We start from the raw sequence: 17,725 nt of genomic DNA, 5'->3' as shown, positions 1-17,725 counted from the left end.
AAGAAAACAAAAGAAAAATGTGAAGCAATAAACTGAACAAGAAAAAATACTCTATCTGGAAAATGCTGTTCCCAGAAGCTGGAATTTATTAAACCAAAGCCCAGTGAAAGAGCTAGGATGTTTCAGTGTGATTTGTTAGCCAAGAAAACCACAAAAGCTCCCCAAACAATATGGAGCTCTTACCTTTCCTTCCAAACAGCTATTTATGTGTATAAGTGTTTTGCACACATGCATGTGTACCATGTGGGTTCCAGATGCAAGCAGAGTACAAGGAAGGGTCCCTAGCTCCTGAAACTAGAATTTCAGACAGCTGTAAGCCAGCCACCCCACGAGTGCTAGGAAAGAAGACTGGGTCCTCTGCAAATGAAGCCAGTGCTCTTAAGAGTGATGACTCCATCATCTCTCCATCTCCCCAGCCTTACTTTTGGTGCCCCACCAAACTAGATGATAAGTCCTTTCATTGAAGACACCACAAGCCTCAGGTTTGTAATACAAGGAAGACAAACTAAAACTTAGCCAGAATTGTCTTCCTTCTCACCATCTTGCACCTTTATGGTCCTAGAAGGTGCTATCCTGGTTTCTGGTGGAAAGGTTTGGGTAGCATTGTTCTCAATTGCCTTACTCTGCTGTTAAGCCTATTAGCTGTGAGACCAATCTGCTATGTTTAGATGAGTCCATTTGTGTGATAATGGCCCTACAGTTATAGCAATAACAAATTGCTACTCTTATTGGATACCTTGTCAATAACATATAGCAGGGGAGACCATGGGCCCTGGGAAAAACTGAATAGTACTATTCAGCTAAACTGACACAATGTCAAGCTGTCCTCTGAATAGTTATGTTTGTGCTCATTGATAAACTTTACTCTACCTTAAGAAGAAAAGGCTTCTTTCCAGTGAACAGTAGTAAACACAAAACAGTTCACCATTTCATGAGAGGCTTTTAGTCATGGTATTGGGACATCAAATTCTTCAACCTGCACACTGTTCTCCCTACAAAATATACTGGACTAATGGTGGTGCAGAACTTGTGGGAATAGCCAATGTCTACTCCAACTTGAGGCCCACACAATGAGCGAAAGCCCATACCTGACACTTGCTGGTTGGTCAGGAACCAGAGGCAGGACAGCTCAGGGACCTAGGAGAGAACTAATCTTAATGAGAGTTTGTTGTACTCATAGAGTAGTGCCTAGCACAATTGTCATCAGAGGGGTGTGATTCGGAAGTGCAGAGACCCACAGTGAAGCACTAGGCAGTGCCAGGGGAACTCTGCATAAAGGGAAGGGCTCTATAGGTCTAAACTAGGTCCTCTGCAGATACCTTAGGGTTGGGTCACTTGGTGTTCTTATGGGATTCCCAACAATGGGAAATGGGGTGTCTCTGACTCTGCATGTCCTTGGGACCCCTTTCTTGGGTTGCCTCAGCTCATCCAGTCTTATGAGGCTTCTAGTCTTACTGTATCTTGTTAGGTCATGTTCAGTGAATATTCCTGAAAGGCTTTCTCTTTTTTTGTCTTGTTTTGTTTGTTTGTTCGTGTATTTGTTTTTAAGGGAAACAGAGGAGTGGATCAGGGGAAGAGGGGAGGTGGGGGACAGTCTGGAAGGGGTGGAGGTAGGGAAAATTGAAGTAAAGATGAACTGTATGAAAGAAAAATTAAAGAAAACAAGTAAACAAAAGATTCAGGATTGCACACTATGCTGAGTATACATAATGAATGTGTTCTCAGCCCCCCCCCAAAAAAAGACATGAACACCACACTTCCTATAGCTCAAGGAAGATTGCAGATCAGGGGTTGGAAAGAATAAAAAATGAGAAAAATAAGGAAAAACATAACGAGAGGTTTGGTTTCTTTAAAAAACACAGAAATATTATGGGAATATGATTTTGTTTTAATCCCAGGTGGGGCTGTTTCAGATTGTCCACAGAAGCTGAATAATTCCTCTCCTGCTCTAGCATGGGCCTGATTTTGCCAGTAGCTTGTCTAATGTTTCAAATTCAGGAACTTTTCAAAAGGTATATATATATATATATATATATATATATATGTTAGGGTCCCGAGAAGGTAGATTGTTGATTGTTGGCTGGTTGCTGTTGGTCACAGTTTTTCAAGTAGTTATGCTCAAAAAAGAAATAATAAGAAGAAGAGATTAAATATTCTGACAGCAAAGATCAAACCTGTCCCAAGGAATCTAATGCTCCTAATCAGCAGGAAGTAGTTTAACTGTAATGTCACCCCATTTCCCCTCCATCCTTTTCTCTCCCTTATTCAGTGTTAGGGTGCAGAGGGGGTGGAGAAGGGTGGAAGAAAACAAGAATCCATGAAGTAGCAAAAGACTGGCTACAGAGAAGGGCTGAGAGATAACTCCTGAGCAACACAACCCCATTCCTATCACAATGTCACAGCAACTGTCTGTGTTGTGATGTAAGAAGAAATGCTGCCAAAATTCAAGAAAAGGGGACCTTTGTACACTTCTGGTGGAAATATAAATTAGTTCCACTACTAAGAAAATCAGCATAGAGGTTCCTCAAAACGATAAATGGGATAGTTGACTATAAAGGTCAACTTGCTATAACCTGGAATCACCCGAGAAGGAAGTCTTAAATGAGGATGCATCTAAATCAGATTGGCCTGACAGCATATCTATGGAGAATTGTATTGATCGGTAATTGAGGTGGAAAGACCTGCCCTGAATGTGAGTAGATCCTTTTCACTGGCTAGGCTCCGTAAAAATGGAGAATGCCAGCTGAGCAGAGGCCTCAAGAAAGCAGACTTGTGCTCATTCTCGCTTCTCTCTTCACCATGGGTGGCAGTAGACTAGATGCATGAATTGCTGACTTGGCATCCACTCAAAGATGGGACATAACTTGTAACTGGAGCCAAATCAACCCTTCCTCCCTATGTTTGTCAGGATGTTTTATCACAATTAAAATGAAACTATATACATATATATATATATATATATATATATATATATATATATATATATATATATACCAATATAGAGTTATCCATAAAATTACAAACTGTCATCTGTAGAAATACATATAGGTCCGAAATAGTCCTGTTAAGCAAAATAAACCAGACACAGAAAGAGAAATATGTTTTCTCTTATATATTATGTCTATATTTGAGTGGGGAATGGAAATATAATGATTCGTCAAATGAGGTATTTTAAAATGCAAATGGTTTCACAGAGAGATGTGACCAGAGATAACATGAATATTTTTAAAGCACGGTATATACAAGTCTGAAAATAAGATGTTGAGACCCATTATTTTAAACAGCACATATAATTGAATAAAAATGAGCAGGGCCTGGGTGTGCACATTCCCAGCATTTGTGATCCTGGGTTTAAGTCACAATACTATAAAAAGGGTTTTATCACTTTTAGATGAAGAGCAACTGACACAGGAAAACTCAAAGTTGTAAAATTGATGCTGTAAAGAATGTATTAATAAATGTGCATAGGAATGATAAATTACACAAAGAGTGCAGCTAAAGGAGTGTCTCCTTCAATAGTCATGAGAGACAATAATGCAATAGCCAGTCATGTTAGAAACTGTCAGAACTGAAGTCTAGAGTGAGGAGAAAGTTGCTGCTAGTGTTTCTTCGCCAAGGCTGACTTCTCCTTAAGTTCCATTCCTATAACAAAAGGACGCAACCCTGACTTATTACGAGCTATTAGGCTCATTCCCTAATCAAAGAATTGCCTCTAACATATGCTCAGGATCACAACCACCACCAGGTCCTTGTCTACCATCGGGTCCCTTGTGTTCTTATCAGACAAAGCATAATCTGTCAGGTGAGTAAGATGAACCTGGGTAACAACTATGTGAAAGGAACAATTTGGGTACACTTAAATAATTATGGGAGTATTTCTGCTATGTTAATTTCCCACCTGCCCAAGTGGGCAGACATATAGTCTCTGTTTACATTGTATAAACAGAGGGACCTGGACATGAAGAGACTTGAGAATAACAGTGTGTGGAATACATGAGTCTAAGGCCTGTATAAGCTGGTAAAACGTTCTGTTCAGCACCAACTCCTCTGAACTTCAGCGACAGCTGGATGCACACTATTGTTAAAGAGCTTTTTCTTAACTAATCTCTAAGTATGGAGTGATTGCTCAGTGGGAAGCCATATTCAATCCACAACACTACAGTGATGCATGGATGCTGAGAGAAAAAGTTTTCTCCAGAAATAAGACCTCTAATAGTTTATCAAGTGTGTGTGTGTGTGTGTGTGTGTGTGTGTGTGTGTGTGTGTGTGTATAAACCAATAAAAAAATTAAAAGGCCATGAATTTGGAAGCATTACCTATCATGAAGGGAGTTAGAAAGGGGGAGGGAAAATTATGTAAGTACAATATTCACGTATGAAACTCTCAAAAAACAAAATTTAATAAAAAACAAGTGTTTCTTGAGATGAACCATGATTCAAATCTCCCAGTCGTCTGGCTCTGCCCATCTTAGACAGGCAATATGGTGATGGCCGCCGCAGTGTAGGACAGAGCTGAATTACCCAGGCCTTTCCAGCCTTCAGTTTTGTTTTCTCTTGAGTCTTCTCACAGTACTTGCTTTACTATAGTGACCCTTCTCCTGGGACCGTAGCTTCCTCTTCAGTCACAGCCAAAATCCTCTCTAGGCAAAAACAAGCTCTGATACTTAAAGACAAGCAACTCCTTCCTCGCCCCATGTTTCCTAAACAGCCATCTGCTAAGCAAAGAGAAAACAAAAGCAACCCAGAGATTTTTTATTTTTCACAGTGGCATATCCATGGATTTTGGAGAGATTGAAACTAAACATTGTGTCTTTGTTAGACTCCTTCACAGGCTTGATCAACATTCTAACAGACATTATCTGGCGGTTCACGGGAGACTTCATGGCCCCTGACCTGGTCTGCAGAATCGTCCGCTACTTGCAGGTATGGAAATCATCTTGCAGTGTGATGAGCCACACTTGAGCTGACACCAGCTCTGGGAATCACAGAGAAATAAATACTGAACCTTTGCTCCTGCACAATCAGACACTCCTTTCTCCCTAGCTGAAAAGACAAGCCAATTTTCTATAATGTCTGAAAAAAAATGGGTCTTTCTTTTGCTACAAATAATACATTTGCAAAGCAACAATTAAGCAAATAACAAGTACAGCCCTGAGTGGAAACGGTAGTATGTAGTGACACTTTTGACATCTTATAGCTAAATCATGCCCACAACATTTGTCAGTACTTGCTGTTTTACTCCCTCAGTCTCTTCTTCTAAAAAAGAATATTAACAAGTAGCTCCCCATTAACTCCTCATTATGCATTTCTGTTCTTGTGCAGTTTTCTAGTCTAAATGACACCAGCTTTACAGATGGACAACATCACATCTGAAAACCATTGCCCTCTTAAAGTCCCCTGGCTAGGGATTTGGAATATCTGTATTCATATTCAGAAGTAAGATTATGGTTACATCCATTGTATTGCCTTCAGGTCTTAGTAACATTTTTCATTGTTGGGAAACAAATGAGAATATTTGTGATGTTAATGTTCTTTGTGCTCTGAATATGACTTTAAAAGGAGTCATTTCAGAGGGATGGTATTTTCTTACAGTGAATTTGTTACACATCCCTGGAGCATGCCAGGGGTGCAGTCATTAATATGCAATACTTACATGACAAATGTCTTACATCTACTTGTTGAGAATATTGTTGTATACAGAGTTGATTTTAATTATTCCATTATTTCAGTAATGGATTGCTGAAGTGTAAGTTATAATAAGACTCAGTTGCCTAAAACAATATGTATTTATACTTTCATGATGTTTATTAGTCAAAAATTCAGGAATGGATTGGTTGGGATAGACACAGGCTAATCATTAGGTTTCATAACATGATTCGTGGCAGTGGGCCATTGGAGGGCAGATCAGGGACCAGATAATTCACATCAAAGGCCAGTGTGTGATCAGAGCAGAGTATTCACCAATGGGCCTCTCCATAGATGCTCAATAGTATCCTCACAAGTACAACTAGATTTTCCAAGGACAATTTGTCATAGTAACCAAGGTAAACATACCAACATATTTCATAAAACTGTCTCAGTGGTTACACACCATGGCCTCCATATTTTTCTTTTGAAGACATAGGTCAATGTTGGTCCAGTATGGGGAAGAAGAAAACCTCTAGAGTGACTAAAAGCAAGAAATAAATATGATCGGGACCTGAAGGAGGTTGGCCACTAAGTATACCATCACACTCCCCAAACTCACACTTATAATCTATACTATTTTCATGTGTAACAACTTCAAACCGTGACAACAAATACCCATAGCAACATTTCTTCCAATTGTATTCATAATAAATACTAAAATAATAGTATATAAGATTGGCAGGAAAACTCTGATGATTTTCTGTCCTAAGATGACAGCAAGAAAATGTTATGAATGCTACAATAGGGTTTTCTAAGGTTTTGTAAATTAACCAAAGACTTTCAACAGACAAGGAGCACTGACAGAAGAAACCAGCTGAGGTCTATGGTGTTCTAGCCTTCATTATTCCCATCCTGCATTGTCCATGTCTGTGGTGGCCTTGAAAATTAACAGCTTTCCTTCCCAGTAAAACAAAACTTCTGCCAGTCATGGACAGAGCAGATATGGGTAGAGTCTTTAAATTCTTTTTCCCAGAGAGCTGTCCCTATTCTTAGTGTCGGGTAGTCCTTTGGAAACTGGGCTTGCAAAACTATCTATATTTCAGATGGCTCAGAGCTTTTCCATTATAAAACCTCTTTTCATTTCCCCCTGGGTATTTGACACAAATAATTACAGAAAATTGATTAACTTCACAGAAGCCTTAGTTGTGAGATAACTGTTGAGGAAATCAATAAATGAAACAAATTTTAAAACAGAAGCTGTGAGGTGACTCACTTATAGGAGCATTGAGACTCTCTGACAATCCCTAAGACCCTAGAAGATAAGTGCATGGCTTCAACCGGGCAATTGTGAGGAAGAAATCAGAACAGCCTAAAGCTATTGCCCTTGACTGAGACAGCTGATACAGTTCAACATCTTTTCATGAATAAAAAAATACTCGAGAACTTGGGAATAGGCAGAAAGCAACTCAACATAAGATATGTATATGGCAGAGCCAGAGCTGAGATAAAAGCTTCCCAATCAGAGATGCAATTCTAACAAAGTGCCAGAGAATTAGAATTAATAAAGCCCCAAACTTGAAGAATATATATCAAAATGCAAAACTATGGAGCATGTGCATACAAAACTATTCAAAGAAGAAATTATGAAAACAAATCTATTTCTAATAACTACAAAAATGTTATAAAACACTGAGAACTATATCTGTCAGGTCTACAAACTAGAAATTGTAAGTCTACAGTTAAATAAGCTAAAGACAAAAAAAATTAAATAATACCTGCCTGCACCCTGTGTGCATCCTAGTCCCATGACCTTGGGATAATTATTTTCTATGCTCTCACCTTAAGGTGATACCTATCTTTCAAGATGAGTTTCTTGTAGACAATACAAAGAAAGATTTTGTTTCGCAACCCATTCAACTAGCCTGTGTTTTATGATTAGTGAGCTGAAGCCATTGATACTATTGAAAAGTGTTGGTTTCAGACATTTTGTTTTGTTTTGCTGTTTGTGCCTTAGTTGTACTTGATGTTTAAGAAGTCATAGCTTCATTTGTTTCCTTTCTAGAGTCTCTTAGCTGTACTTAATCTTCTCTTCAATCTGAAGTGTTCAAGAAATGAGGGATAGGAAGAAAGTAACTCAAAAGAATTCTAATTGGGTCATTGAGTTTTTTAATTCCATCTTAATTTCTATTTGAGTTATCTTTGATATGTATATCTCTTCATTAAATTCAGTTTTCAAGTCCTTAATTTTCTTCATCAGTTATCTTGATATTTGTGTTTTCTTGGCAATCATTCAAACATTTACTACTATTTAAGTTCATTGAAATATTTGTGCTTTCTTCCTACTTCTTGAATTCTTTCATAAAGTTTAAAGTCTGTAGTTATTCTTTTGAGTTCTGAATGCTGTAATTCATATAGTTAATTCTTCTTGAAGATAACCTCGATAGGAATAATGGGTTTAGGAAATATCTCGGCCTTTTTGATTGTGTGCTTTGGCTATGTGATTTCTGTCTTTGCTTCTGGGTCTGATATAAAATATTTTAAACTTGCACACTAAATACAGACACATATCAAAAACCATACACCATGATGAAGTTAGATTTATCATAGAGATTTGAGCACATAAGCCAATAAATGTAATAAATAATATTAATGGATTTAAGACAAAAACTGCATAATCTCAACAGGTGCAGAAAAAGGTTTTAATGAAATATCCAACATACCCTCAGTGTAAAAGTTTTAGATAGAATAGGACTGGAAGAAACATACCTCAACATAATAAGGGCCATATATTGCAAATCCACATGCAAACTCATCTTAAATGAATAAAACCCCAAAGCAATCCCATTAAAATCATTAATGAGCCATGACTGTCTACTTATCTACTATTGCCACTCTTTTGCAATATAGTCTTTAAAGCACTAGCTGGAACAATAAGAGAACGAATCCACTCTTCTTTTGAGGGATACCTGGGTTCTTTCCAGCTTCTGGCAATTATAAATAGGGCTGCTATGGACATAGTGGAACATGTATCCTTAAAAATGTGGTATATATACACAATGGAGTACTATTCAGCCATTAGAAACAATGAATTCATGAAATTCTTAGGCAAATGGATGGAGGTGGAGAACATCATACTAAGTGAGGTAACCCAGGCTCAAAAGATGAATCATGGTATGCACTCACTAATAAGTGGATATTAACCTAGAAAACTGGAATACCAAAAACATAATCCACACATCAAATGAGGTACAAGAAGAACGGAGGAGTGGTCCCTTGTTCTGGAAAGACTCAGTAAAGCAGTATAGGGCAAAACCAGAACAGAGAAGTGGGAAGGGTTGGGTGGGAAAACAGGGGGAGGGAAGGGGGTTGATGGGACTTTTAGGGAGTGGGGGTCTAGAAAAGGGGAAATCATTTGAAATGTAAATAAAAATATATCGAATAAAAGAAAAAAGAAAAGAGAACGAAATTAAGGGATTCAGATTGGAAAGGAGCTATCTAAATTATCCTTGTCCCCAAATGATATACTAAACACAGAGATAACAAAGTTTCATAAGAAAACTTCTAGAAAGTACCAATACATTAAGCACTGATATACAGCAGAATCAACTAACAAAGCTCAGTAGCTTCTCTCCATAGCAACACAAACTTGCTGAAACAGAGATCACACATACACATTCACAGTGACCTCAAAAAAATCTAGTAATATATTTAACAAAGAAGATAAAAGACTTCTTTAATGAAAACTTTAAATATGTCAAGAGATTGAGAAAGACGTTAGACAATGGTGTAGAAGGGCCTATGCTGATAGTTTGGTGGAATTAATATTGTGAAAATGACAATTGTACCAAGAGAAATTTACAGATTCAGAACAATCCTAGTCAATTTCTCCACAAAATTCTCCACTTAAATAGGGAGAAAAAAAATCCTAAGGTTCATATACGTATTGGTGAGGCTTCTCTAGAGGAAAAAACTGATAGAATGAATGAATGTAATATATGTGTGTGTATTTGTGTGGGTGCATATATCTGTCTGTGTGTGTGTGTGTATATATATATGAAAGGCAGGGGAAATTATTAAGGCAGTTTACACACAAAGCTGAATGTTGTCTTGGGGGAGTTTTCTGTGTTTAAACAATGGGCTGTGGATCTGAACAGAGAGTTCTCAAAAAAAGAAATTAAAATGGATAATAAATAGCCCAGAAAGCACTCACCATCCTTAGCAATTAAGGAAATACAAATTAAAGCAACCTCGAGATTTCATCTCACCCCAGTCAAAATGGTTAATATTAAGAAAACCATTAAAAAGAAATGTTCATGCGTTTTTGAGGACGGACACCCTGTATTCACTCTTGATGGCATGGTGAAATGATACAGCTACTCTGGAAAGGACTGTAGAATTTTCAAAACGCCAAAAGAAAATCTACCACATCACAGCTATACCACATCTTGGAATATCTCTAATATTTGCTCAGTAATGCTAATTGCTGCTTTATCCAACAATCGAAGAAATGGAAACAATACAATGTACATATGCCTAGTGGAATTCGACTCAGCTGCAAAGAAAAACGAAATCAAGGATTTTCCAGCTTAAATGTGTGGCAATAGACATACTATATTGAGTGAGGTAATCTGGACTCACAAAGGCAAAAGTCATATTTTCTCTCCAATTTGTAGTTCCTCGATCTAAATCTATAATGAATAGATTATAGGTATTATAACGTGAGAAATGAAAAAGTGGAGACTTTAACCACAGAGGAAGGAGAGAGGGCAATACAGAAGGAGGGGGAGGTGGTAGAAGTAATGATACTAAGGATGCTTTTAAAAGGCATGGGGTCATTATTGTATTTACCTAAACATGTATACATATATACACACATATATATGTGTGTGTAAATATAGGCACACATACATACACACGCATATACAGGAATAGAACTGAGAATGAATTAAGATGTAAAGATGTGTGTACATATGTGTGTATATACATATATATGTCTAGACATGTGCCATGTGCATCTATATCTGTGTGTACATATTTATATGTTTGTGTATATACATATACACATGTATACACATATTTGTGTGTATATGTATATGCATATATATGTACAAAACTGTCATTTTGGCAATATTAATTCCACTAACTCACAAGCATATTTCCCCATACACACAGTTTTCTAGTGTCTTTCTCAGTTTTCTTCATTTTTTATTCACACATGTGTTTACACTTATATATTCACACATATTTATTTATTCATTTATTTGTTTGTGTCAACATTCCTGGCTAAAATATTCCCCTCAAAAGTCATGAACTGTGTAAGAAAACTCCAGTATAATGCATGGGACATAAAGTACCCTCTCTTGAATTGTACATCAAAGGAGCCCAAGAAACTGTCGCAACAATATAGGCTATTCCATTACTTGTGGAGGTCTCCTAGAACTTGAAAATAAGGTCTTTTGCTGATATAATGATGTGCTTCAGACACTGGACTTAGTGTGATTAAGTGAGAATTGATCCAGAAGTCTCATCCCCAAGGAGTAGCCCTCATAGTATCTGAAGGCATGCTGCAAGATCCAAAGAGGGAGAACATGCTGTAGATCTACTCAGCTGGCTAGAATATTAACAATGAGGACTGGGCTGGTACTATTTCCATAATCACATGGACAAGTAGTAGCATTTTCATTTTAAGAGTTACCAACAGCTGTCTGATTGGATGTCTTCTCAATAGGAGGGAAATTATACTTGGTTTCCATGAACCTAGCCTATGGCTAGTGAGGTCATGGACCAGAGAAGTGAACCAACAACTGCAAGTTTCTTAAGTCAGTGTAATTTCCCAACTGTATTCCAAATACTTATCATATGCCTGCAGATAAGTATAGATCTTATGACTCACCAAAGAAACTTCCTTTGGCACAAATATATTATTATAGAGCAGCATAACTAATTAAATGCAGAAAAGTGATTGTGGGTTCCCAGCCAAAACTGATGAGGTACAATCTCTACACTTGAGCCTCAGAAAACATTCACATTTTGAAAGAAGTGGCACAAAGATTGTCAGAACCAGAGGACCAGGAGGTCTACTGTCAAAATGTGTGGTCTAGCTATGACTTGGAAGCCACACCCATTAAATCTCAACAATGTGACTGCCTAAAGAAGACCTGAAAAAGTCAAACAGTTGGGATCCCAATATAGATGGAGGAAATCCCCTGGGATTCGCACCCTAAATAAACACCTACAAGCAATAAACAATTTCAGTGAGAGGGAGAATCAGTCTTCCCCCAAGGAATTGCCCCTGATTGATTGATTGATTATCCAATTTCAAGTGATCATCCCTAGAAATATACACATTCGTGTAATGTTGAAATGATTCATCAGGTTGAATGAATATACTTATTGACTTATATGTATACGTGACTATGATAGCTAAAGAAGAGAAAGCCCTGAATTTGTGAGAGGGGAGAGTGAACAGGAGGGATGACAGAGAGTAAAGGAAGGGTTGTGTGATGTAATTATTGTATTAGTTTGGGTTCTCTAGAGTCACAGAATATATGGGCAGTCTCTATATAGTCAGGGAATTTGTCGATGACTTACAGTCTATAGTCCAACTTCCCAAAAATGGGCAGCAGCAGCTTTGGATGGAAGTCCAAGGATCTAGCAGTTGCTCAGTCCCAGGAGGCAAGCAGGTAAGGAAGAGTAAGTAAATCTTCCTTCTTCCAATGTCCTTATATAGATCGCCAGCAGAGGGTGTAGCCTAGATTAAAGGCTGTAGGTCTCCAGCAGAAGGTGTGGCCCAGATTAAAGGCATGTGCCTCCATGCCTTTAATCTGAGATGATCTTGAACTCAGAGATCTCCTTGTCTTAATCTTCTGGAATTCATAGCCACTATGCTTCAAGATCTCCATGCCAAGATCCAGGTCAAAAACTTATATCTCTGAGCCTCCAGATTAGGATCATAGGTGAGCCTTCCAATTCTAGACTGTAGTTCCTTCCAGATATAGTCAAGTTGACAACCAGGAATAGCCACTACAATTACATTTTAGTTTTTAAAGATTCATGATGGTGCTTTAAGAGCCAAAATATACTTCCATGTAAGCAGATGTATAGACCAATGGAAGCAAGTAGAAATCACCAAAAAAAAAAAAAAAAAAAGACACATTTGTATACGACCAATTATCAGTGATTCTGTCAGGAACACACAACAGAGATAGGTTATGCTCTGCAGAGAAGACACTGGGAAGACTGGATGTATGTGAAATATAATGAACTTAGATCTTTATTCTCACACTGGGTATACAAGTATACTCAAATGCATTAAAAATTTAAACAGAAGACTTAAAATTGTAACACTACCAAAATGAAACATAAAAGAAATGTCCATGGGATTTGTCTAGGTGAGAAAAATCTCAATATGACCTTAAAAGCACAAGTAACAAAAACCAAAAATGGGAATTCGAAGATATATCAACCAGGACAATGTTTTTGCCTACCAAATAAATAAATAAATAAATAAATAAATAAATAAATACAATAAAACTGAAACAACAGCCCATAGTATGAAAGGATATTTGTAGTGCAAAATCTGACTTTTCTTTTTTTAAGAAAGGCATTCTGAGCAGGAGCTGGAGAGATGGCTCGGTGGCTAAAAGCATAGTCTATTCTTTCAGAGGACTACAGACCTAGCACTCACATAGTGGCTCATAGCTATCTCTAACTTAAGTTTCTGGGGATCCACCACTCCTTTCTGTTGTCCTTGGCCCACACAATGGTGCTACACTATGGCACACATACATTCATTCATACAGGCAAAACACACATATGCATAATTTTTTTAAAAAATATTAAGGAAAATATCTTTAAAAAGAAATATTGTCATAATGTATAAAGAAATAAAGCAAGCCTATCAGTGCTACAATTTAGGTCTTGTTGGATTGTGTCCTTTCAGGGTTTGTTTGGCTAAAAGTTGGGCCATAAAGGAGGGGAAATATTGAGAGTTGTAGAGGTAGATTGTTTTCTTCTAGACACCCTGAATTCTTGAATGAACACACACACACACACACACACATGCACACCTCTATATTAATATGCCTTAATCAACACAATGGCTGGGCACTTCCAAACATACTGCTGCTAGTACACACTCCACTCTGGTATTCTTGAATTGAATTCTTGAATGAACACACACACACACACACACACACACACACCTCTATATTAATATGCCTTAATCATCTCAATGGCTGGGCACTTCCAAACATACCTGCTGCTAGTACACACTCCACTCTGGTATTCTTTAATTAATACTTGTTTAATCTATATTTTATCTCTGCTCCCCTGGACCCAATCAGGGGAGTAGTCCCTGGGACCACATTCCCGGATTCTTACATTCTTACACGTTGATCATTCTGCTTCCCCATCATGGCAATTCTCTTGTTCCTGTCCTCTGTGTTTCTTGCCCAGAAATTCGAAATGTCCTGTCTCTTTCATCCTGCCTAGCCATTGGCCACTGGCTCATTATTGATTAATCAAAAATCAATTAGGGACAGTGACCCTCAGCATCTGGACATACAGATCCCGATGTGATTTGGGGAGCCAAATTAAGACAAAGTATTAGAACCAATCCCCATTAGGGAGTGCCAGACCCTTTAAGCAGTAGGGCTTAGTGAAAGATCTCCAAGTTGCTGGGAATGTGTTCAGAGGCAGTTCCTGTAGAAGGAACAAAGCATCTATTTTGTTCCTTCTGTTCCTGTTCAAAACAACGTTCCATCTGTTTCCTGTTCAACCATTGGTTCTCCCTGCACTCTTGCTCCACCACTTGACATCAGCCATAGACCCCTTATCAAAGCCAGAGCTCATTTCAATAAGCTGCTTGATCATAAGAGTAAGATGAACTCTCTCCTTTACAAAGTTACTCGGTACTGGATATTTTATTATAGCAATGAAATTCTGACTAATATAGTTGAAAAAAATCAATAAAATCCAAATGACATGATTACCTATTTCTCAGAAGGAGGCATATAGCCAATAGATATTGAAGAAACACAGCCTCTCTAATCATTCGGAAATGTAAATAGCAACTGTAATGAGATATAACCCCATAACCCCATACCTTTTAGGTTAGGATGGCTGTTATTAAAGATAAAAATTAACAAGGGCTCACAAGGACATGAGGAAAAAACAACACTGGACCTGTAAATGTCCAGGATGGGAAACTGTATAGCCACTGTGGAAAATGGTATGGAAATGCTTTAAAACACTATTAAAAAATACATATTCTAGCTATCCTACCTCTGAGTATATATTCTAAGCATATGAAACTGTCTTACCAAGTAAATACTTGCCCTCTCATATTCATTGCAACATTAGTGATATTAGCCCACACATGGTACTGCCTAAGTGTCCATTGTAAAATGAGTGGATGAAGAAATAGGACACACATACAAGGATATACACACATGAGCACACATTCCTCACACATATATGCACTCTATACACAAATGCACATATATACAAACACACATGTATACACACTCATACAAATAGATACACAGTGAAATATTATCAGAATTTAAAAGAGAAGAAACATTATTCCCACAAGATGGCTACACCTTAAATTGAATAAGGCAGACACAGAAAGAAATATATAGTAAGATTTCTATTACGTGTGCAATCTAAACATATTAAGTCCACATAAATGGAATAGTGGTCAAAGGGCATGCCAAGATAAGCTTAAGAGAACTATTATTACATGGCCTGATGCCCACAGATAATAAAATATTTTGTGTACTGGGAAATTTTTAAGAGATTAACTTTTATGTATTTTTATCAAAAATATTAAACTTGTGAAGTAAGACTTATTAAGAGCTTGCTTTTAGTCAGGAACAATTCTGGGTCAAAATTTTTGAAGGTAAGTTGGTGACCCTGACCCTCCACTGTGGGCCATGTATATCTACTGGAGGTGGTCTCTTCTGGTTCCATCTTCCAACCCTTAAACATTTCGGCTAAGGTCAGGGAAAGCCATCCAGTGACAGGCCCAACTTGAGATTTATCCAGTGGGCAGGCACCAAACCATGATACTCTTACTGATGCCATGTTGTGCATGCAGACAGAAGACCAGTATGACTGTCCGCTGAGAAACTCTACCAGCAGCTAACAGAGAGAGGCAGATACTTATATCCAACCACTGGACTGAGGTCGGGAATCCCTATGGAAGCGTTAGGGGGAGGATTGAAGGGGCTGAAGGGAATTGCAACCCCATAGGAAGAACACCAGTATCATCTAACCCAGACCTCTGGGAGGTCCCAGAGGCTAAGCCATCAGCCAAAGTACATCTATCAGCTCGTCTGTGGCTCCCAGCACATATATGTAGTCAAGGACTGCCTTGTCTGGCCTCAGTGGTAGAGGATGCACATGATTCTGTAGAGACTTGATGTCCTGTGGAAGGATGGGGGAAGGAAGTAGGGGGTGGGGGAATATGGAGGGTGGGGATGGGGAGCACTGTATTAGAGGCAAAGGGGAAGGGGATGGGGTGAAAAACTTTTAGAGGGGGGACCAGGAAGAGTGGCAACATTTGGAATGTAAATGACTGAAAAAAAAACAGACTTAAAAAAAGGAGCTTGCTTTAGCCAGTGGATGATGAGCACAGGTACACAATTTGCTATGAACCATAAGTTTACAAAGTTTTACTTGTCAATTTAAATAAGTGAGTAAATAAATAAATAAATAAATAAAATCAATGATTTTTTTCAGAACTGCTGTTTTTTTAAGAAAAATGTGAAATATTCAAAGAAGCAAGAGATACTGTCTTATTTATAGGAAAAAATATAAAACATAACACTATTTCTGAGGAATGCCAGCAAATGAGTGTGCTTTGTGAAGATTTAGTATAAGCTATTTTGAATATGGCCAGTGAATTGAGCATATAAGCCATTTTTTTGCCAAATAGTGAATGGTTAAAAAAAAAAATTCAGAACATTAAAACCAGATCATACAGAAATCTGAAAATAGAAAAGTAAAAACTTAAAAGAAAATTTTCATTAGTGGTATGGAAAACAATCAGAAGATCAACCACATTCAAAGCACAAATATAATAAACGAAGGATTCATAAATTGAAAACCTACATGAAATTACACATCTTTTCTAACTGTGATGGAAGAAAACTAGAATGTAGTCAGTAATGGGAAGAAAGATTCGATACAACCTAGGTATTTTTTAAAAGTTAAAAGAGTTTGAAACAAATTAAAGTATAATAAATTCATATATAAGGATATATATATAAGGATATGTTTAAAAAATGAGGATGACTGGTCCTGGAAAGGCATTGATCCAGCACAGAGAAATGGGATGGGGTGATTGGGGAATGGGTGGAGAGAAGAGGACTTATGGGACATATGGGGAGGGGAGAACCAGGAAAGGGGAAAGCATTTGGAATGTAAACAAAGAATACAGAAAATAAAAAAAAAAAAATGAGGATGAAAGTGTTAGCAACAATACACTAACCTGAGAAAGAAGAGAGACACAAAATGCTCAACCTATCTCCTAATACAAGGACCAAAGCAAAGAACCAAATCAATCCAAACTATACAGAAAGAATCAAGCTGAGTCGTAGTTAAGGTTTCTATTGTGGTAAAGAGACAGCATGACCACAGCAATTGTTATAAACTCTTGTAATTGGGGCTGACTTCCGAGGTTTAGTCCATTATCATTAAGATGGCATGCAAGAAGACATGGTGCAGGACAGGTAGCTGAGAGTTTGACTTCTGGATCTGAGGACAATAGGAAGAGAGATGGAGCCCCTGGGAATCACTTGAGCTTCTGGAACTTGAAAGCCCATGCCCAGTGACAGAGTTCCTCCAACAATGCTACACCTACTCCATAAGGCTGTCCCTCCTATTAGAGCTACTCCCTCTGACAAGGCTATCCCTCCTATTAGAGCTACTCCCTCTGACAAGGCTGTCCCTCCTATTAGAGCTACTCCCTCTGAGCCTATGGAGGCCATTTTCATTTAAACCACCACAAGCTGAAATAGAGAAGAGGAAAGGAAAAATGGAGAGTAGAGAGTAAGTAGGAAAAATCAATAAAACCGAGTTCCTCTTTTGAA

General features: G+C 37.9%; 1 protein-coding gene across 2 annotated transcripts in view; it reads left to right on the top strand.

Annotated features, from left to right (window-relative positions):
* Npsr1 (neuropeptide S receptor 1) overlaps window positions 1-17,725 on the top strand; it is a 224,200-nt gene that overhangs the window by 169,460 nt on the left and 37,015 nt on the right. Inside the window, exon 3 of one of the 2 annotated variants that reach the window (XM_052188797.1) lies at window positions 4,819-4,922. The exons of the other annotated variant lie outside the window; for it this stretch is intronic. Within the exon in view, the coding sequence (XP_052044757.1) occupies window positions 4,819-4,922 (104 nt within the window). The remainder of the gene's footprint in view (window positions 1-4,818; window positions 4,923-17,725) is intronic. 2 annotated transcript variants of the gene reach the window in all.

The sequence above is a fragment of the Apodemus sylvaticus genome, chromosome 7, assembly GCF_947179515.1.
Source record: "Apodemus sylvaticus chromosome 7, mApoSyl1.1, whole genome shotgun sequence".
Classification (NCBI taxonomy): domain Eukaryota; kingdom Metazoa; phylum Chordata; class Mammalia; order Rodentia; family Muridae; genus Apodemus; species Apodemus sylvaticus.
Note: the sequence above shows the minus strand (reverse complement) of the source record. Positions and strands in the feature narration are given on the sequence as shown.